This window comes from Meles meles, chromosome 20 (genome assembly GCF_922984935.1).
Source record: "Meles meles chromosome 20, mMelMel3.1 paternal haplotype, whole genome shotgun sequence".
NCBI classification, from domain to species: Eukaryota; Metazoa; Chordata; class Mammalia; order Carnivora; family Mustelidae; genus Meles; species Meles meles.
Window position 1 is genome coordinate 9117589 of NC_060085.1, and position 22835 is coordinate 9140423.

Below are 22835 nucleotides of genomic sequence, written 5' to 3' on the forward strand. Positions count from 1 at the left end.
CACTTCTAGAAATAGGAACACAGACATGCCCTTTTGTCCCCGTGTTGTGTGGCTGCTCTGCATTAGGACGAGAGGGGACACAGGCTGCCGGGGGCTGTAGACCCCACAGAGGCCAAGCACGTAGGATCTGGCCCCTGGCAGACAAAATTTGTCCACCTCTGACCTAATTTGTTTGGCAATGAAACCTGACCCGACTGGACGTGAAGCTCTTTACCCTTGTCATTTGTCCCATTTGGTGCAAACAGTTGCATGGTTCCAAAAACAAACAAACAAACAAACAAACACAAAAAGATACACAAAAACAAAAAATCGGTTTGATTACAGGGATGCCTTAGACCCAGCAGCTGAAGGTGTGACTGAAGTCCTATGTGTAACTCGGACTATTTGATCTTTCTAAAATCGCAAAACATTTTCACTTTGAAACGCCATCTGCCGGTAAAGGTTTTCCAAAAAGGGAACGTGGACGAGTATGAATAGCCCTCACGTGACAAAGGTGGGGACCTCACCTTTGTCACGTGACAAAGGTGGGGACGAGTATGAATAGCCCTCAGGGGACAAAGGTGGGGACAAAGGAGGAGTTTCCAAGCTCGGGGCGCTTCTGGCGCCTCCCCGCCCCTCCCCCCGCCCGCCCCCGCGAGGACACGGAGAGCAGAGACTCACCGGCAATCTTTCTCGAACTCCTTGGACTCGTCAGTGCAGTGGAAGAACTTGCCCTTGAACAGCTGCACGGCCACCACAGCGAAGATGAACATGAACAGCATGTAGACGATGAGGATGTTGAAGACGTTCTTGAGCGAGTTCACCACACAGTCGAACACGGCCTGGGGAGGGGGGCGGAGGGCGGAGAGGAGAGAGGGCATGAGGGGCTGCGGGCCTGCCCGGCCTCCACCTCCAGCAGTCCGTGGTACCAACGTGTGGCCAGTTCGCCCACGTTCCATCTCACAGACAAGGCCTTTCCCGTTGATTCCGCGTCCCTGCCTCCCCTCTCCCCGGCCCTTCCCTCCTTCTCTCTCCCTTCCTTCTGCCCACTGAGCAGTAGGGGGCGCTCCGGCTTTGGGAGCTGACCTCCCGGACCCAGGAGACTCCGTCCTGGGCGAGATGGAATCTTTCCAGCATCTCCCAAAGAAGGCAGGGGTTCCGCTCGCAGCGTCTCCCACCCCGTTCTGCTTCTAACCAGAGTGGGTCCTAACCACAAGTGGGTAAGGGTCCAGCCCGCTGTCATTACTGGCCAGCTTTCCCCGGGGTGTGGCGGGGGCGGGGGGAGCGTGCATAGCTTTCACGGGGGCTTGGGGAGGGGGCTGCCACCCAGAAAAGTTGAAGAACCACAGCACCGAATAGGGCTGGACTGCATCGCACGTGTTTCAGCGCAAGCTTTCCTGCCCAAAGGGCTGCCACATATCTGGGAGCACAAGTACCAAAGTCATGGGGGAGGGGCACATCTGGGCGACGGAGGACGTTCCTTTAGGTCCTGCAGGAGCCCAACGCTAAATCGTGCTCCACTGCACAGTAACAAAGTTACTCCCTTTCCACTTTTCCCTTCATTCCTTTTGGGTGAAGGAGAAAGTCTTGCTCTGTTGCTACTGTTAGCACCTAACCCTGATACTTTTCTTTTTTTAACCTGGGAAGAGCAAGCACCCGTGTCCGAAGCCTTTTTCAGGCAATCTTTTGGGCTGGATTTTAATAACCGTGTCTTTTGGGGGGAATGTATTTAGTTTTACCTTCTGTTAACATTGGGTTCCGGTTTTCCAATTTGAGAACCTTGGCATAGAATTTCCTTTTAAAATACATTCATTTAAATTAAAAAAAAAAAAAAAAGCAAGGACTTTAACATGAAGCAGGAGACAATACAGGTGGTCCTCAGGTGGAACATCAGTGGAAAAGGTGTGTTTGAATGACTAGGTTGCATTTCCTTTTCTTTTCTCCCGTTTCTCCTGAATGACAAGCTTGAGAAATACTGGTTCATACTATTTTGGAACGGGAGATAATAGAGCCTAGAACAGACTGGTGAAAAGTAAAAAGTTGTGTGGGAGCAGAAACCCAGTTTCTGGCTTCCCACATTATGGTTGTGCCCTATTTTATCCATATGATGTCCTCCTGTGAATTAGGAAAAGGGATCTCCACCTCAAGACATTTTATCTAATGGAAAACTGTCACAATACAGATTTTGTTAGACCAACTCACTTTACTGCCATCTGCTGGAAAGTTCTAATAATAAGTATATCCTTATATGACCGATGTGATGTTATCAGCACCCCTTTCAATGTCGTGTTCTTGAGCAGCATGCAACCTGCTCAACTGTACATGGCAACCCAGACAGGTCTCCCACATGCCCCAATCTCACCTTGAGCTTTGGCAACCGCTTGATGGTTTTAAGAGGTCGTAGCACCCGGAGGACTCGGAGGGATTTAATTGTGTTGATGTCCTTTCCTTTGCTATTGCCACTGTGGAGGGATGTTAGGGTACGGAGAGGGGAAGAGAGGGAGCAGAAGTCAGTCTGGGTAGTGGGTGGCCCACAACTCCATGTGACCCCCCCACCCTCTCAGGCCTAAGGGTCTGGGGGGAGCCTGGCACAGTCCTGCCCTTTCTTGGGAAGAGTGGTAAGCATCCCTGCTATGTTTGAACTCAAGAGGTAATCAACAGATGGCCTTCCGTGGTTCTTGTCTCAAGATTTGTTAAGGTCCTCCACCACTTGACTGGGCGTGAGTAGCTGTAGGGGTGGCAGGGGGATGCTCAGACCTAGCAGAGGAGAGCTGGCTGCCCTTGTATGCTGACTGGGGGTGGTCTTGGTGGGCTCTTCCAACAGGATTCAGGAAATACTTAATGTGGTCCTCCCCCAGTATTCCCTGAGCCCACAAGAAAGGAAAGAACCAGACTTCAGATGCCCATGTTGAACCTCTGCCAGGGTCCCTTAGCCCGTCTTTCCAGAGAGCTGCATAGAGCTTTAGTCCAGGGTCTACTGGACTTGAGCCTTTGCCCTACGGCCCTTGCAGATGCCTTCCTACCCTTACCCAGCCATGATGTGGGTCCCCCAAGAGGAGGGCATTGGGTGCAGCCATCAAGGTCTTGTGGTTAATAGAACTCACCATCTACCCAGTCTCCCAAGTCAGAAACCCAAGTGTCACATTCAGCTTCCTGTCCTCCATCCCCAATGGGTTACCCCCATAACATCTCCATCATCGTCCCTGGCCACCATCTTATGCTGGACTCTCGTTACCCATTTCCCACTCCCCCACACCCTCACTCCCTGTCTCTCTCTCCTTTGATCTTTTCTTTTTTTTTTTTTTTTTTTTTTTTTTTTTTTTTTTTAAAGATTTTATTCATTTATTTGACAGAGAGAGAGATCACAAGTAGGCAGAGAGGCAGGCAGAGAGAGAGGAGGAAGCAGTCTCCCTGCAGAGCAGAGAGCCCGATGCGGGGCTCGATCCCAGGACCCTGAGATCATGACCTGAGCTGAAGGCAGCGGCTTAATCCACTGAGCCACCCAGGCGCCCCTCCTTTGATCTTTTCTGCACACAGTGATCAAAGCCAATGACCATTTCGCTCCCCTCTCAGAATCCTTCTGGAGCATCTGAATTACAAGAAGTGGGAACTTCGGGCGCGGCACTCAAGGCTCTTGGAAATCTAGCCCAACTTACATTTACCTTTGCATTCCCATCGACTGTGACACACCCCAAACCCCAGCCACACTCTTTGGTCTCCCTCTGCTTTTGCACATACTGTTCCTGCTGCTAGAAATGCCCTTCCTCCACCTCTCCATTCACAGGACCACGCAGTCCCCAAAGCCAAGTTAGGTGGTCCTTTATCTGACAGCCTCCCCTGATTAATCGCTGGGTTTTACCAGCCCCTCCTGCTGCTCCAGTCACCTTTGCTTCTGTCTTTGGCTTCAGGCTTTAGACTGATAACCCCTCAAAGGCTCGAATTGTGATTTATTCATCTACGTGTCCATTTTCCCTTTTATCTTGGTTCTTGTTCCAGCCCCCATCATGTGCCTGGCGTGTGGTCTCAGGACGCCCGTGAATGATCTAGATCAGAGTTCTTTGAGGGTCCTGCAGTGAACATCTCTCTCCCTCGTTACCTCGTGGGTCACATGGAGAGCTATCCCAGGGACTCCCACCATGATGTGTCTGGGTATCTGGGCACAAAAACAACCTATCTTTTAGATCTCCTTTCTCTCATTTTTCGGGGAATAAAGAGGAGAACTGGATGTTATCCTGCAGGGCACAGCTGTGCTCCGGGATTCAGCTGCAACCTGTTTTTCCCTTTTTAAAGCCAAGGTCATCATTGTTATCTCAAGGCTGTGCCCCGGAAATGACACATGTCAAGAGAGTCACTGAGGTAATGTGAGGCAGAACAGGGACACAATTAAATAATTAGACCACACAGGGAAACCAGCGACTTCTTCTTCAAGAATGTCTTAGGCCTTTTGCTTTGGTAAGAGTGGAAGGTCTCCGAGATGTGTTAGGAGATCTGTAATGTTTCCCTAACACTCACTAATTTCTCTGGAATTCCTAGAAGCCAGCTTGAATGTGACAAGTCACATTGTCACCATTTCATGCCTGTGGGATTCACATTTCCAGCCGTGGTTCTGTCTGAGGTTAAACAATAGTGGTTGTAACGGGATGATCTAGTTTCCCGGCAAAAACTGAAGCAAAGTTTAGACTACGTGTTGGTGAAAAAAATATCAAGCAGGTGGACATCTAGGTTGTATGTGGAACCGGCTACAATCGAAACGCTGAATGGCTGACATTTGGAAGCATGACTCCCATGGGCATATCCACTCTCTGAAAAGGACTCCCTGGCCTCCCCCTGTGGGGCCCTCTCCCCCACGAGGTACTTTGGCCTCAGGTGAGGCTGAGAAACAGTCTTGTTTATTGAGGCAGTGAGGAGCATTCCCGGCAGTTTGGGTTCTGAGCATGCAGGAATGGCTGGATCAAGGCGCGCTCACAGAAACAACCCGACTTCGAACCGGCTTTGCTGAAAGTGTAGATGCTCCTTGGGAGGCCAATTTCTCCTTTTAGAGCCCAAGTCCTGCTTGTGTGGCTTGTCCCATCTCGGGGTCTGGACACGCTTACCACTCTAGGAACCGCCCCACCACGTTCATCTGCCTTGTTGAAATCAGACCTTGCAGAGGCCCCGCTTCCCCATGTCCTTTCTATTCTCTGCCAAGAACTGGACTCATGGTGGGTCATGGTGGGAGGCAATGACCAAGACCCCTTAGGGATCCTCCTCCCCACGGAGAGACTGAGGGCGGGCTCTGGTCACTGCAAGCAACGGACGGCAGCAAAAACAGAAGGCCGTGGAAACAGGCCCAGAACCAACACAGCTGCACCAGGGCATGGAGAACAAGAGACAAAATGAGAGAGAGAGAGAGAGAGAGAAGGAGAGAGAGAGAGAGAGAAAACTTTACCGTGTACTGCTCCTGGTGAGGTGGCGTCGGAAGGAGAGACAGATCGTAAGCGGCCTCAGAAGAAAGAACACAGAACACACACATACACACGCACACACACCTGAGCGCCCCCTGCCCTGCCTGGGCACCAGGAGGATTGTGGCTCAGGCTTGTGGCTCTGGCCGACATCCAGCCTTCCATCTGGAAGCCCCCCGTCCAGTCCCCTGCCCTCGGCAGGCTCCCGGCACTGCCCAACAGCACCAAGAAAGCCAAATTTCCAAGTAGCAGGACAGCCAGAAAGTTGTCAATGACCAAAGGCAAATTCACCACTGAAGGTCACTGCCAAGAGCTGGAGAAACCCCTTTTCTCCAGAGGTTCTGGGGCTGAAAGGTCTTAGAATGGCTTGGAAATTGTGAGCTTTGGAGTCCGGGGGCACTGGGGTTTGAATCCCAGCTCTGCCCCTAATTGTCATCCTCATCTGTAAAACAGACCTTGGGGATTCTGATGCTTGATACATGGTAGCTATGGCCTTGACTTTACTCCCTAAGGTAGGAAGGAGAGGGAGGTCAGCAAAGAGTTCCAATTTGGGGTGTAGTTAGACACAGGTCTTGGGGGTCCTGAGACGAAGCTCTTGGTATCTGGCTCAGCCCTCCCACTTATCTTTGGAATCAGGCTTGGTCTCATGACAACTCTCCAACCATGGCTGGAGGTCAAGGCCAGAGGAACTTCACTGTCATCAGAAACCCTTCTACCAGGCGGGTACTCTCTGGAACTTCCTGTCTGCTGCCTCTTTCAAAGCTAGTGACCTACCCTCCTTCCTTCCTTCTTTCCACTTAACATTTTATTCAAAGTTAGTGATATTTCTAAATGCAGAATGGTTTAAATGTCTACAGATATTTCCGCTGGATTTTTCCTGCCCCCCTCCAACCTTTTGATTTCATCTTCCAGGTTCTCAAAGCTCCATGTATCTAGGACTTATCATATACATGGAATCGTGTAGATTCTCCTCTGCGAATTACGACAGATCTTTCAATGATAGTCATTTCCGCCTGACCTCCTGACTTTAGGTGTAAAACGTGAGCCTTCTGAATGTCACTATGTTTGCCTGTGGGAAGGTGGCACCATCATGCCTGTTTTCCAGATGAGGAAGCTGAGGCCCAGAGAGGGAGAGTGACTTGTCTAAGGTCACACAGCTTGGAAGCGGCAGACTGAGATTCAAACCCCGGTTCGTGTATCTTGCACTCAAGTCTTCTTTTCCACTTTTGTCACACACAAGAAAAATAATGCCTTCAGTGCAGGGGCTGGGTTGAGGATGGGATTAAAAATGCGGCAGCCCGAGGGCTCCTTCTTTGGCTTCCTGGCAGTTCGGCTCCTGAGCATGCAAGAGAAGCTTGATCAAGGCGTTCTGCCAGTTGTGCTGGCCTGCCTTGAGGGAGGAGTGGCAGCACCAGATGGACTCTTGGCAGTGAGGGCAGGATCACGATCTACCAGCTGCTGAGACATGTCAGTTGGCCACCCCGATGCATGGGCACAGAGCATGAGATCACGTGTGACGGCTCATGAGATGGTGTGTTAATGGTGGTTGCGTGGACACGGCACACAGTCGGTGGAAGGAGCAGGACACACACACACATACACACACACAGATTCGGGTGAGGTGCAGGAGGGGTGGGGACTGTCAGCAGAGCTTCAACACATCCCTTGGAGAACCACAGGGATAGTTTTCCTACATCTGAGACGGGGCCACGATCACAGCAGAATCCTTGCCTCCTCCCCAAAAGGCCAGAACAGCAAGATTCTTTTCAAGGAAGAAAGGAGCAGCCTTGTGCCCTCTTCCCCGGGCTTTCGAGGAACCCAGGGTGGCTAAGCGGTCAAGTGTCCTTCTGCTGATTTGTGAAAGCTTCCACGTTCACAGCTGCGAGATGGGCAGCAACCTTGAATCTGTCGGTTGAGCTCCACCTTAGCGATCCTGCCAGATTCACCTCTGGGCCTCAGTTTCCTCCTCTACAGAATGGGAACAATGAGACAACTTCCCACAGGAGGTTGCTTGTGGGGATTAATTATATGGAGGCTGTGATGGACTATTTAGTCAAAATTTTCAGCTTTATGGGGAAACTGAGGCATAGAACGGCGAAGGGACGCGCATATAAGAGACAAACTAGGTAGACTTGCAGGAGGCTCTTTCTAAAGCAGTAAGACTAATTAACACCTCTTGGGGGTCTCAGCCTTGTCTATGAGGAGATGGACACTGGACTGATAAATTGAGTTAAAAGACCAGAAAGGAAAGAAGCAAAGGACTCTGGGACCTCTGAGACCCTCAGAGAACCTCTCACTCCTACCAATGTGATATCCATGTAGTAACAAGAAAAGATAGTAAGAAAGTCCTCATAGGGCGAGAAACGCCCTCAGGCAAAAGAGGCCAGAAAACTGCAGCCAGGGGCAGGATTCTGAGACCCTGCTGAGGAGAAAAGTAACAGCCTGAGGGCTCCTTCTTTGGATTTTGGGCAGATATAGCCCTGGGCATGCAGGAGTGGCTTGATCAAGGTGCCTGGCCAACTGTGCCAGGCCTGCAACCCTGCCTTGAAAGAGAGGTGGCAGCACCAGATGGATTCTTTGCAGCAAGGTAGGGAGGGTCTTGGCAGGGGGGTCTCAGGGTCTACCTCTCCTATCCCCATGACCATCATACAAAGGGGCTCACATGGATGTCAGCTCTCCCAAAACCCCTTGAGAGCTGGCAGCACCTGTCAGGATCCCACTGCAAAATTTCACACCCCCCAGTTCCGGCATGATCTACAAGCCCATTGAGGCTTAGAAGATGTCCTTAAATCCCAGTCTGGACCTTTTCCTTGCATACGAATTTAAAAAAAATACAAAACGGGGATTTTCAAGGTCATGGGTTGGCTGGCTTTATGCCTGTAGCAACTTCATAGAAGCAGTATAAAAGACTGACTACAAATATGCTGCCAGATTTCTGTGAGTGGTAGGCTCATTTTGAATGCCCTTGTATAATTTCATATATAAAATGAAAATTCAAAAAAAAATCAGCTCCCTCTAGCAGATTCTTTTGCAACACAAAGAATCATACTGCTGATTGATTTTTGGTGGAAAAATAATTTTGATTTTGCAAATTGTTTGCTTAAAGTAGAGCCTAATTATAGCTCCAGGGATCCTAGAAACAGCATATTGTCAACTGTAGCTCATTATGGTGAAAGTTCTCTGGTTGAAAGTCCCAAGTCTTTGGAACACCACCCCTTCCCCAAATTGTGAGGTCAAATTGGGGGATGGAGGTGAGGCAGGGCAACTGTGGGGTCCCCCTCCTTCTTACTGAAGCATGTTGGCTCCGACAGAGGTCTGGGAGGAAAGTGCCAAGGCCAAGGGTGAGCTGGTGGGCCCCTGTCATCACTTCTTTTGTTCTATACCCAGTGGTGGCCATGGAGAGCAAAATCCCCCACCCCAGGCAGAGCTGGCAAAGGAGTGGTTGTGTGTGGACAGATGGATGTGGCTGACAGGGTCCCCCTTGACCTATCATCTCCTGAGCTCTAGGAGACTTGATGGCTGCTGGGAGGACATCACCCTGGAAGACTAGAGGAAGTCTGAGCGAGGTGCCTACTAGCTTGCCCTCCCTTGCCGCAGAGGCTGTCCCAGGTCAGAATATGGTGGGGGCTGCGTCTCCTGATGCCAGAGCGCATGATGAGTGTCCCCTTTCTCTAGGCCACACAGGTTAGGTAGATGGTCAGGCCCAGGGGGCCAGGGTCAGAGTAGGGAGAGAGAGAAAGAGAGAGAGAGAGAGAGAGAGAGAGAGAGAGAGGAGAGGAGAGGAGAGAGGATATGAACCAGACAGAGGGACAGAGACAGAGAGAGACACGCATGTGCTGGGGAGGGCTGGGTAGGCAAAGAGAAACAGAGAGACAGAAGGTGATAACAGAAAAGAGAAAATGTGGGGTTGGGGAAAAAGGGAAGAAAAGGATGAAAAAGGAGAGAGGCACACAGAAAGAGGGAAGGAGGGATGGAGAGGAACATAGTAGGAGAAAGAGCAGGAGAGGCAGTTAGAGGGAAGAAGAGAAAAAGGGGTAAGAGAAAGAGGGAGAAAGAAATAGGAATGAGGGAGGGAATGGGATTTGGGACAGAAATGGAGACAGACAGCACGTGAATAATTTCCACAGGGGATAGAGTCACTCAGGCTAAGGGCAGCAAAATATTTTGGTTCCTCAGAATTGAAATTTTCTCAGGACCTAGCATGGTGCCTACCAGATACCTTGTAGGAGTCGCTCAAATACCTGATGGAGGGAGGAAGGAGCATATGTCATGATATTCTTAAATACACTTTAAAAATCTTTTTGGAAGCAACTGGTGATATCTTGGTAGGAAACAAATTGTATCTTACTTGTATTTTCCATTTCTCCAAATTCCAAGGAGGCAGATTTTTTTTCCATTTTTTTAGTTGTCAGCATTCTGCAAAATTTTTGTTTACATCCCTCATCCATTTATCTACTGAGGTTCATATTTCTTATTGATTTGTAATTGCTTTTTTATATATGAATGCCAATAGTTCTTTGTCTTATTTGTGGCAATCTTTCTCCTCTAATTCACTGCGCACTTATTTAATTTTTGAAACTTCAGAACATGTTAATAACATAGTCAAATTTTGTGTTTTTTTAAACAGTGTTTTCCATTGCTCTCATACTTAAGTACTCATTTAAAAAAGGGAAAGAGAGAAGGAGGGAGAGGAGGAAGGAATGAGGAAGGAGGAAAAATGAAGGAGACAAGGTGGAAGGAGAGCAGACATAGAAAGAGGAAAAGAAAGTAGAAGGGAAAGGGAAGAAGGGGTGGAAAGTCTGGCCAGAGTCAGAAATATATCAGCCTCCTGACCCTTATGGTACCCCTCCACTAGCTTGGAGACATCCATAACCTTGGAGCTTTCTGGCTGTTCTGACATAAGCTGACCTCATTGTTTTCCCAGAGAAGAATCTGAGAGTGGCCCACCTTAGTCCCTAAATTGGAAATGAGCCACCACTCTGGCCTCCTGACAAACCAAGTCTTTGTTATTTGGTTAGGGGGACATTCGAGAACCCCGAAAAATCTCCTGAGAAGGAAGATAGGGGGCAAAGGCACAAAGGAAGCCTCTGATTTCTCACTATGGGGGTGAGATGGGTCACAGTCCCTCCGAGACTTTCCTTTCTGGGAATGATCCACGGGCCCAGACAGGTCCCCAAGACAATTTGTTTCTGGATTAGAAGCTGGTTGGGTCTTCTCAACCTGCTCCAAACATCTATAACTTGAGGAAAGCACTGCTAAGTTTGCTCTCAAGGCCCTAAGATCTAGTGGCTGCCCAGCCCTTGGGTGCCATCTTGAAATGGGTTCCCACAATTTGGGTGCCATCTTGGATGGAATGGCTGCTTGGCCCTTGGGTGCCATTCTGGAATGGCTACCCACAACCCAGGTGCCATCTTGGAGTTGCACAATGATGCATGACCTTTCAGGAGGCAGAGAGTCCTAGGACTGCCAGGAGAAGTAAAAGACACATGAAGGGAGTCAAGAGTCTACAACTACAGGGCCTTCAGGCACAGGGTGGGGGGCTGAATTCTCATGCACATTCATTTCCTGGTTTTCTTTCTAGGGGGCTCTCAGAGAGACAGCGGTTGGGTGGAGCTTGTAGAGCAGAAGGAAGATGAGATGTCCCGGCGGGGCTATTCTACCGAAAGCAGCAGAGCAAGGGGTCGGTGACGCGGCTGTGTGAGGAGGTAGAAGGTAGGGTCCCTTCTCCTTCTTCCTCCACAGTGGACGTCATGCAAAAGCCAGTTGAAGCTCTTCCTGGAGGCATGCGGATGTCTCCCACCTCCCAGAGCCTACTCTCCCCATCTCTACACCCTGAGAACATATTCCCTGATCCAGTGGGTTGCCCCAAATTAAGGGCAGGGGGCAAAGAGGCAAGTAGAAGCCTCAAGAGGAGACTTACGTGAAGGCAAAGGCCACCAGGGCCCCACTGACCACTATGAAGTCAAGAATGTTCCAGAGGTCACGAAAGTAGGCACCCTGGTGCAGGACGAGCCCCAGGTCGATCATCTACAGGTGAGAAGAGATGGTGCTCAGATCCCTTATCCCACCTTGGGGATCAATACCACCTTTCCAGCCTCTGGGGGAGGGGCACCAGAAGGCGACACGGTGAGGGATGGGACAGCAGCCGGAGGTCCTGGGGGAGCCCAAAGTACCTCCCCATCTCATGAGAGGCAGTTCTGACTTGCTGGTTCTTAGGCCCAAAACCTTGGGGTCCCCCTTGACTCTTCTTTATCTTATTCCCCAAGTGGAATCCATCAGCAAACCTTCTAAGAACCTGCCCACCTTCTCCACCATCACCCTGATCTGCCTCCCATCACCCTCTGCCTGGACTAGCATGATTGCCGCCTGCTCCTAGTTCTCCTGGCTCCCACCTGTCCTGCCCCTGCCTCAAGTCTGTCCTCCCCAGCAAAACCAGAGGGTGCCATGGGAATGGGTATGAGTTGAGTCCCTTCTCTGCTCAGAATCTTCGATGGCTCCCAACCTCACTTGGGGCAAAAGTAAAAGTCCTCCCCGTGGCCCACAAGGCCCTGCAGGCTCTGTCCTGTCACCTCCCTGTTCTCATCTCCCTGCCCTGGTTTCCCATTTTCCTCACTCATTCCTTCCAGTCCTTGCTGCTGCTCCAACACACCAAGCATTTCTAATCCCCCGTGCAAGTCACCTGCCTCAGGGTGGCATTCTTGAGGTTGAAGATTCCCTTAGACCCCTGGCTCTCTCAGCACTCACCTTGATCACCATCTCAAAGGTAAAGACGCCTGTAAAAACGTAGTCAAAATATCTCAGCACCTGTAGGGGATAAAAGCAAGGGGACAACAGATCACTAGCTTGCTCCAGCAGAGTCCCCAGGAACCAAGTGATGGCCCACTGGGGTGTGTCATCTCCAGAAAAGTCCCCAAGGAACACACTTTCTCTAGCAGAGAAGGAAACATGGCTGCCACATACAGTTGGGCAGGGTGTGCACTGCACAAGGGCCCATTCCATCCTGTCTATTAAAGAGTACAGATTTCTATGTTGTGTATGAAACTTTCCAGCAGATGGCAGCAACGTCCTAACAAAATCACTCAGGATGGTTGGCCTACCAGTGGGAGGGGTTTCTTTACTTGCCTACAGCTGAAATATAAACTAAAGGTGGTCTTGGGGGAGTTCAGGGAGGACTGCATCCCTGTTGGGGATGAGTCTGACCTCTCAATGCCTTTGACCTGTTGGGCACCCTAGGTGAGAAACTGTAGGGTCTCCTAAAAATGACCACCTAAGTCAGACCCCGGGGGTCAAATTCACCACTGTGGTCTCCCTCCCAGCTCTGTGGCCCCATCCTCACCATGGTGGGGTGGTTTTCCCTGCACCCCCTGCCATACACAGACAGGGCCAGGCAGGGAGGTTTCTGCCTAGATGCGCAGCAGTCTGCAGCCTGGCCCCTCCAAGGCCCTGTCACCACACACCTCTGGTGTAACCTTAGTGTGAGGATGTGACTGGGCTAGCACAAGGGTCTGGCAGGTGGCAAATGCAGGGACCTGACTCCCATCACATTCATGTTAGGAAGGAGCTGATATTTCCTGAGGCCCACCACCAGAGGACGCCTGTGAACACCGGAGTCAGTTTCAGGTCCTCTGCTCTAGAATCCTCTGTGGCTCTGATCTCACTTGAGGTAAAAGCCATAATCCTCCTGCCCCCCCACCCCACCCCCCAGCAAAGCCGTGAGTACTCTGGGGGGTTCACCTCTATGACCTTGCCTCCTCTCATCCCCTTTGCCCTCTCTGCTCCTGTCACCATGTCTTCACCCCAGGGTCTTTGCACAGGAGGCTACCCCTGCCTAGAATGCTCCTCCCCACATCCCACTGGATGCCCTCTCTCTGCTCTCTAGGCTTGGCTTACACGTCACTTTCTCAGTGCCGCCTTCCCCCACTGCCTGTTTCAAGTCCCACTTGCACTTTCCCTTACCAAGTCTACCACCCACCCTGGCAAACTATTTAGTTATAATTTATTATAGTCATCAGTGATCTTATCGTCCATGTGCCCAACCCGATGTCAGCCCCATGAAGGCATGAACGTTTGGCTGTCCCTGTAGCCCCTCTGGGTCGATATCCAGGTCCAAGCATACAGTTGGCACTCGAGAAATATTTGCTGAACGAAGGCATGAGTACTGGAACTGTACTGGGTTCTGTAGGCACTGGGCTCTGTGATCTGTGTGGTTGCAACTCACATTCCCATTTTGTGTGGTGCTCAAAGGGCCAGTAGGGACCAGAGTGGCCAGGATGGCCAGCTTCCTGAGGTGGGGCGACAGGTGCAAAGGGCTGGAGGTCTCTGGGTGCAGAGAAAGCATTCTGGGTGCACTGGGTGGAGGGCTCAGCAAGGTCCAAGACCTGGTGTTCTGTGATCTCTGGGAAGGCAGGGACCGTTTCATACCCTGTCAATCCTTGATGCTTAGTTCTGTGCCTGGCACATACTGGCTGCTCATTTAGTAATAACTAAGCAAAGCAACGAATGAAAAGCAGAGAGAGAAAATGGAAGACAGGGAGCGGGGAAGGGCAGGCTAGGAGGTCAGGGGAATCTACTTCTGGAAAACGGAATGAATTAGATGGGGCAAGAGAAAATCAAGAGACCAACAAATTAGGTTTGACTATATTGAATATGGAGATCCTTTGACCTTTACGAATGGCAATTTCCTGTGGCTCAGTTTAATCCGACGATGTTCTCAGACCCACTTATCCCAGAGAAATGCAAATCAAAGTCGCAGACAGATTCCCCTTCATAGCCACGGAGTCTGCCAAGCACGGGAGTCTCCGGCACCAAGTTCTGACGAGCCCGTGGAGCAGTGGGAGCCCCCCATGCCGCCCGCACGAGTGTGGCCGTATCGTCCAGCAAACACCTGGCAGCAGCCAGCAAGCCCGACTGCATGAAGCTTCTCTGATCCCGAAACTCCGCTTATGGTTCTCTACCCTGAAGAAAGTCAAGCCCATGCAACCCCAGAGACGCCCCCGGGGTGGGGTGTGTGTGTGTGTGTGTGTGTGTGTGGCCAGTGTTTTCAGCTGGAAATGGTGCAAACAGACATCAGCAGAGGAATACGAAACAGCCGTGAAAAAGAATGACCATCACTCCTTGCCACAATGTGTTCCTCTCACCGGGGACACGATGTCGGGTGACAGAAGAGAGGCATGGAAGGATTCTCTCTGTTGAGGGTCAGAGAGGAGCAAAACCAAATTCTGGTGCTGAAGAAAGCACAGCCCGTGGGAAAATGAGAGCAGCTAAGCTCATTCCAGAAGTGTGTGTGTGGGGGAGTTGGTCATGGTTATCTCCAGGCTTCGTTTCCCAAGGTCGGCGTGACGGACACTCAGGGCAGGGTCGCTCTCTGTGGTGGGGCCGCCCCGGTGCACCGTCAGGGGCCGAGCAACACCCCGGCCTCCGCCCTCCAGACGCCAGTGGCTCCCTGCCACCCGCCCCAAGTCACGACAACGAAATGTGCCTGCAGACGTTGTCCCCGCTTGTAAACCCCGACTCCAGAGAAAAGAGGTGCACCGAGGAGGCCGTGGTCACGGGTGGTTTTGTTCTATTTCTTGTCCCTGGGAGGGGTTGTGGGTGCTTTAAATCCTTGAAGAGATGGATCATGCGTGTTTCCTGCACTCTTCTGAGGTCTGTTCTAGTTCAGCCAACAAAAGAATGGGGGGAGGGGGTCCCTGGGCATCAGCTGGCAGTGCGGGGCCACAGTGTCCTTGAAGGGGGTGGGGTTTGAGGAGAGAAGTTTCAGCTGCGGAGATGCAGCTGGCAGGGGCCAGGATCTGAAGCTTTGCAAATGCTCCACGGGGGCTGGTCTGAGCCCGGCTGGGTTCCCTCAGCCCGGACACCAAAGCAGCACCCCTGCCGGCCAGAACTGAGCCATCTCCTATGTCCTATAGTCAGCAGGGGGTTTGCTGACCCCTCTAGGGATGCCCTGTCCTGGCCCTGGCTCCCTGCCGTCCCTGGGGGAGAGCAGGCAGCAGGAGATAACAGGGTACAGCCCCAGCCCTGCCCTGGTACTAGTTTCTTCCTGGAGCCTTGTTCTAATTATTTCCTTCTAACTCCCCCATCGGGTCCCCAGGGGCCCTGCCGGGCCTGCAGAGGAAGGGAAAGTGCAAGGTAAGCTGCTGTCATGCAGCCTTGACTTCTGGGGCTTTCTAGCCTCGCCAGGCTCCTAACCTACTTAGCGAGGGCAGCAGGGCCCGGCTCCCAGTGGGAAATGTACCTTTGGCTCTGAGTGGGGGCGGGACAGCGATGGGGGGCAGGAAGGAGCTGGGGCAGGGGCTGCTGCTGCCAGTCCAGGATCTGCTACGTGCCCGTCTGTCAATCTCTTGCTTCCCCCTCTCAACCACAAGCTCAAACTCATTCTTGCTTGGCAGGGCACAAGGGGAGCTGTGCACACAGTAGGTGCTCAATAAAGAGACAGCTGAAGGAAGCAGCGGGAGCCCTAGGGGAGGCAGAGTTGGATTTGTGCTGTGTGATCTTGGTTGGGTCCCTTAGCCTCCCTGAGACTCAGTTTCCCCATCTGTCCCATGTGGGGATATCTGGGAGAGCTTACATGCCAAGTGCCAGGGGTTGTGCCTGGAACACAGCAAGCACTCAATTAACAGGAACTGCTAGCAGACCCTAGACCCCTAAAGGGAGAGCTTTTTAGCTTTCCAAAAAGTTAAAAGTGTCAGCTGTGTTTCTGAGTCAAAATAGTCCTTTCTTTCAAAGCTCATGTCCAAACCCAGAAGTCTGTTTGGTGACACCTGGCTGCCCAGGCGATTGGCTGTGGACCCCCTGCCCGAGTCCCCCCTACCTGCCACACACCGCATGCGTCCCTCCATATCACCCAGCCTCACTCCCTCTACCAGGGATGCCAGCAATTTCTAGCCCCACCCACCGTCAGCCAATTTCCCCTCTGCCACGTGCACACAGCCACTGTTTCCTCAAGGAACAGCCTGCCCCCCAGCACCTCCTCAAGGAATCAGAACTTCCCCTCCCAACCAGCAGCCATGGTGTGCCCAGGGCTGCGCCCAGGGGTACCCCTGACATTCCTTCCACCATGGCAATCAGCTTTCAGGGATGCAGGACAAAGGAGCCCGGAACAGAGGAGCCCGGCCAGGAAGGGGTCCGCTGGGTGGGACTCACGTTGTTTCGAGGTGCGTTGGGCTGCACGGGGTCCTCAGCCGCCAGGGCGATGCTGCTCATGGCAATGACCATGAGGATGCACATCTCAAAGTAGCGCAGGTTCAGGATGTAATGGCACAGGCGGCGCAGGCTGTTGGGGACACGTGGGTGTGCAGAGGTCTACTCAGATCGTGGGCTTACAAACCCTTTCCTTCTGTAATCTCCTTATTTCACCTACCACTCTCCAAGGTCCCATGCTCAACAAAGTATCAAGATCCTCCTCCTAGGGGCTTTCATGGAGGTCATGGAACCTCAAGAAGGTAGGGGGAGCCCTCAGCCAGGGGAGATATTCACAGGCCCTGTTGATAAGTTCCTATCCCTTCCAAACCATCCTCTTGGAAAATCTTGACTCCCAGACTGAGTTGAAGAAATAGTTTCCCCGATTCTGCAGGAGATGAAAAGGTATTTCATGCATAAAATGTCCCATGGTCAAATAAAATAGGGAAATTCTGGGTTAAAGAGATTTCTTTTTTTTTTAATTAATTGAGTGACCTTAGGCAAGTTACTTATCCCCTCTGTGCCTTAACGCTCTCATCTGTGAAATGGCCATAATCATGGTGCCTACCTTACAAGAACGTGAAGATCAAAAATGTTAATATATGCCTGGCACATAGTAGGGGCCTCCAGAAAGTTACTGAAATTATAGGTTGAAGGCCTTATCAGAGCCTTTGATATGGTAACGGGATAATACATAAGTACCTAACCTCTTAAGTGGAGCTAATAATATTTATAAATATGTCATGAAGTTGTGTGGATGGCAGCAAGGCTGTGTAGTTAAGAACAGGGATGCTGGCATTGGTCTGTTTGGGCTGTCCCACTTGCTTGCTGTATGTCCTTGGGCAGGTAACTTCACCTTCCTGGGCCTCAGTTTCTTCATCTGTTAAACGGGCATAAGCACAGTACCAATCTCATAGGGTTATTATGATAATTTTTTTTTTTTTTTGTAAAGCACTCACAACAGTGCCTGGCACTAAATACCAACTAAATGTTTTCCTAGTAAAACAGATACTTTCAACCACATAAAAAAGGAAGCACATAGGATGAGACTCAAAGGTCTCAAGAGGCAGGTAATAGAAAGTGTTACCGAGCAGCTTCTTTGACGTGATTTTTGTCAGGAAGCATTTTGACGGACGAGGGTTTCAAGAAATGTCCTTTGGAAAAATGCAATCCTCAAAGAAGCCACAGTGAGATGCATGTGATAAATTTCTCTCCTAAATAATCTATCTTCCTCAAGGATGCCCAAGACAAACGTCTATGGAACTCAGAGACCATCTGCCTAGAATCTAAATCCTTGGGAAGCAGAGGTTAGGAGCAAGAGCTCAGGGACCAGGGCCGCCATGTATGATGATATAGGTTGTGCACTGCATAAGGCAACCATTTCTTAGGGGTGCCTCTCACATTACAGGTGGTGTAGATTTGAACATGTATGACAATAACTTCTAGATGATGGTCAGAAAGGGTCTTCCCCCCTAAATCAATACTTTATGAGAAATTTCTGTCTTACAGGACTCAAGAAAAGGGCACCATTTTTTAATTTGCTCAAAAATCCCCTATGGCTTAATGGTGATCTTGGAGGCCATTCTCCCCAGTACCCACTGGGTGGGCCTGCTCTCTGGCTTGACTTCCACCAACCCAGTGGAAGCCCCAGGCACCCTGCCCTGGCCACAGGCCATACTCACGGGTTGGTTGTAGAGAGGATAAACATGGAGCTGTAGGGAGGCATGGGTTTGGGGCCGTCTTCCCCGGGGTCGTCGTCTTCCTCCTCCTTCTTCTCTTCCTCCTTTTTTGGCAGTGGGTCTGGGTTGGCGTTTTTGTTCACTGTGGGGACAAGAACCAACACAGGGCTCCTTCCGTGATTTCCCATAAGCCTCTGGGCTCCCGTCCACTCCCCAGAGCAGACAATAAGCAGCTGAGATTTGTAAAGTGCCTACAGTGTGCCAGGGACCACATTAGTCCATTTAATACTCACATGACCCTGTGAGGTTGATACTTTATACTCTCCATTTTACAGAGGATGAAACTAGCACAGAGAGGTGAAGTGACTTGCCTGAGGTCACACAGCTGGGATGTGGCAAAGCTGGGATTTGAATCTGGTCCCAGAGTGCCTGCTCTCAACCACTTGATAGCCCTGAGGCTGGTGGGACATTCATGGGATGGTAACACAAACCTGCCCCCATCCCGTTGGATCATCATACCATCACTTGGAGGCAGGTAGCATGAGCTCCAATAGACCCATTTTACAGATGGTAACACTGAGCTCTTCCTTCATCACACTGCAGGGTCTCCCCACCACCATGAACACCTCTCTCTCGATGGCAAGGGCCACTACCCTCCCAAGCATTGATCCTGCAGCCTTGTTTTCCGTCTCTGGGCAGGCTGAGTTTCTCTGAGCCTCAGTATCTTTATCTATAAAACGGGCACAATTACAAGACCCTCCTTGTAGGGCTGTGGTGAGCATTTATCAAGCAGATTCATGAAATTCTCCTGCATAGAGTTGGCAATACCAAGAGGGCTATTGTTACCATCTTTGGAAATAACTAGCTCAGTGGGTCATCTCTAAATTCTCACTGCTTCTCTGACCCCAATCGTACATGGTGGGGGGCTTGGAGGGAGGTCACAAACTGCCAATCCCTCAAGGGCCTAGACCTGCACCGTCTAACACTTGAACAGTAGCTAGTCCAAACCTCGATACTCTGCACGTGTAAAACACACTGAATTTCTAAGACCAAGTACAAGACAAAGAATGTAAAGTAGCTTGTTAATGTTAAAAATGTTGATTCCGTGTTGAAATGGTAGCATTTTAGATACAAATAAATAACATTTTGGGTTAAATGCCATTAAAGGGAGGGAGAGGGAGAGACTCCCAAACGGGCTCCAATCCCAGAGCAAAGCCTGATGCTGGGTTGGATCTCACCACCCTGAGATCATGACCTGAGCCGAAACCAAGAGTCAAATGCTTAGCTGACTGAGCCATCCCGGTGCCCCTCTTTTCTTAAATCACTCCTTCCTCCCTCCTTCTCGCCTTTCTTTTTTTCAATATGGCCACTAGAAAATTTAAAACTACACACATGGCCCATGTCGCATTTCTTTTGGACAGCGCTGGTCTGGGGAATCATCTCATGCCTCCTTGATTTCCATGAAAAGGACCCACTGCTTGTCAAATACAGTGGCTTTCTGGCTTCCCTGTTAGAATCTGGGAGGCAGACACTATCGCTGAACTTCTTGGAGGCCATGTGCCAGGTACCGTGGTGTATTATCTCATTTTGCCCTCCTGGAAGTCCCATGCAGGCAGGAACCACATCTATATCCATTTGGAGAGGAAAAAACTGAGGCCACAGAAGTAGGTTCACTGTCGAGGGTCACTTGGCCAAGCCTGCCGGGACTGGGCCCAGCCAGCCCTGCTCACCCCGTTGGCCCCAGGGACATCAGGTGCCCCTCCTGGTGATGGGGGTGGTGGGGGTCTCACCTTGAACAACGGTGTGGTTGAGGGGGGGCGGGCAGGCTGGGGGGATGTCCACCGTGGTGTGGTCGGGTTTCCTGGCAGTCTTTGCTGAGTTGGTCTGGGTGCTGCTGGGGTTGGTGACGATAAGGCTGTTCTCGGGGGTCTTGGGGGGGCCGGGGTCGGACGGGTCCCCAAGGTTGTTGGGCGTCCGGCGGCTGGCGGCATTTTGGGGGTTGGTGGCTGTGGGCGGGGCTGGCGTGGGTCCGGGTTCGGTGCTGTTCCCGGTCCGGGCGGGGCTCTGGGGCAGGCCGGGGCGGCCGAGGCTGTCGTGGGCGCCGGCCGACCCTGCGGTGGCCAGCTTGTTGTTCCTCATGTTGTCGATGTCCTCGGCCAGCGGTGGCTCTTGGCGGCCCAGGTCCTGCTGGATTGGCCGGGTGGTCGACAGGTTGGGGCCTGACACGGGGACTCCAGGGCCCTGGTTCTCTCTGCAAAAGGCAGGCCAACGAGAAAGGACCCGTAACTGAGTGAGAATAATAGGATGAATGCTCTAGACCCTGCCTCAGCTTCCACCCTTCTGGGTGTACGCCTGGACCCGGAGAGGCCACGTCCTGGAGCTCCCCGGGCCCTGGCACGAGAGGGGCCTGGCTGACTCCTGCTTGGAGTTCACAACCCCATGGAAGAGTAACGTCCTGCCCCCTGGAATTCAGTGTGGTGCTTCTCTGGCCTTTTCCTGGGGGATGAGGCTACTCCTGTGGGGAGACACCCGAGGGTAAAAGAACTTTCTGCCAGAGCCTGCCTTCCTCCATACAAAGCCCCCTGCCTCTGCCTATAGGTCCCCCTGGAGCTCCTGGGCGGGACTGGGGACCATAGTGTTTTCAGGGGTGGCTAAAACCGATAGGGGGACACCATCTTTTTAGGGATAAAACTGTCTCATGGCTTTTACATGCCTGATGTATTTATGTCCCCTCCCAATATCCCAGTTAGGGAGAGCACACAATACACCCAAATAAGCATAATAAACATGAATAAACCTAATAACAGCAAACACTTCGGTAACAAAGCTCTCAGTGGCTGCTCTAAGCACTCGGCTTATAATCACCCCTTCATCCTCAGCTAGATAACTAGCCCCCTTTTCCAGATGAGGACACTGAAGCTCAGAGAGGTTTAGTCTCTTGCCTAAGGCCACACAGCTGGTCAATGAACGTGATAATTTTTCATGGGGATACAAGTGTGATGGGCAAAGCATTCCAGGCAGAGGAAACAGCCAGCGCAAAGGTCCTGAAACGGGGACAAGCTCGTTGAGTTTCAGGACGCTGGTATGGCTGCAGGTGGAGAGTGGGGGAGACAAGGTGGGTAGGAATGTGGTGCCTCAACTACTCAAATAATTAACACCGTGCAGATGGACAGGAGGAGTCTTGAGTATTTGGTGCAACTGGGGAGAAGAGAAAAATGTTAAGGGTCTTGGCTGGGCTTTTTCTACCCCATTGCCGTTTGGGATATCAGCTCTGCGAGGCAAGTGGTTTATTTTTGTCTTTCCGTTCACAGCTGTGATTCCAGTGCCCAGAATGGGGCCTGGCACATGGCAAATGCTTGGTCATTTTTTTGTCAAGTAATAAGTAGATGCCCCCATTTTTCAGATGAGGACACTGAAGCCCTGAACTCCCACGGTCCCAGCCCTCCCATCAGGCCCTGCCTCCTCCCATCTGGACAGTCACCCCTAGCTTGCCGGGCACCCCCAGGAGCTGTGGCCCTGGTGAGGGTGGCGGGGGTCTGGGTCCTGACTGGTTCCTCCTGGCTGCATGTCCGTCCTCAGCTGGCTTCGGCTTTGCCTGCCTGCGCCAAGCGGACCCGGCTCCCAGTCAGCTCCCTGAGGATTTGGACCCCAATTTGCTCTGTTTGCTTTCAGACCACCCTTTAGACCCTGGGTCCTCAGATGAGGGGCCTTGTCCTTCCCTAGTTTCTGGGTGCTGGCTCCAGCAAAGCCTGTGCCCTAGGAACCCCAGGACATTTATTGTTTATAATCTCAATGATGTCTCTCCCTGGAGTGCTTTGCAATCTGAAACTTATCTCTCTGGCTCTTCTTAAAGGCAACCCCAATTCTGCTTCCTGTATCCCCCGCTTCTGCTCATAATAGCTCATACGCACTGAGCGCCTGCTGTGGGCCAGACATACACGCCTCTCAGACATCCACAGATCTTCTAATTCTTAGAATCACTGGGGAAAGTGAGCAGTGCTATTAGTCCCATTATGCAGGTGAGGAAACTGAGTCCTGGAGAGGCCAAGGCATAGTAGAAAACGATGTCCTCAGGCTGCACACGTTCATTGACCAGCTGGGAGATCAGGTAGGATGGTAGGCATGAAAACCCACGCCCAGTCTGGAACTCTAAATCCACCTAACACTTCCTCGTCTTAATTTTGCATTTTAACTTGCCAAAGTCCACGGTGTTTTTGGGAAGCGGAAGAGAGATGAGGGAATTTATTTTCAGACTTGCGTCTCTGAGGCTGCATGGGGAGAAGGGCAGGACCAGCCGGTTTTCTCACTTCTCAGTCATGTGAGTGAGGCAGATTGGCCTGGCTTTGAGTTTCAGCAAAGCCCCTCACCAGCTGTGGGACCCTCTGTAGTTTGATTAACCTCTCTGAGCCCCAAGTCCCTTGTCTTTATATTGGGGATAGAGTAGCAGCCTTCCCTATGACCGGGAGGCTAAAGTGAGCATCCTGGAGCTGAGTGGCTGCAAAACCACAGGCAAGTTACTCAGCCTTGTTCTTCATCCAACACACAGGCGTGGTAAC

General features: G+C 51.4%; 1 protein-coding gene across 12 annotated transcripts in view; it reads right to left on the reverse strand.

Annotated features, from left to right (window-relative positions):
* Positions 1–22835, reverse strand: part of CACNA1A (calcium voltage-gated channel subunit alpha1 A) — a 286598-nt gene that overhangs the window by 45604 nt on the left and 218159 nt on the right. For 7 of the 12 annotated variants that reach the window (XM_045990601.1, XM_045990602.1, XM_045990608.1 and 4 more), the window contains 8 exons: positions 20070–20530; positions 18283–18421; positions 16565–16694; positions 12167–12226; positions 11343–11449; positions 5408–5419; positions 2342–2441; positions 661–821 (listed from right to left, as the gene is read on the reverse strand). In XM_045990601.1, coding sequence (XP_045846557.1) covers positions 661–821; positions 2342–2441; positions 5408–5419; positions 11343–11449; positions 12167–12226; positions 16565–16694; positions 18283–18421; positions 20070–20530 — 1170 coding nt within the window. The remainder of the gene's footprint in view (positions 1–660; positions 822–2341; positions 2442–5407; positions 5420–11342; positions 11450–12166; positions 12227–16564; positions 16695–18282; positions 18422–20069; positions 20531–22835) is intronic. The other 5 variants (XM_045990607.1, XM_045990606.1, XM_045990604.1 and 2 more) reach the window with 1 other exon arrangement.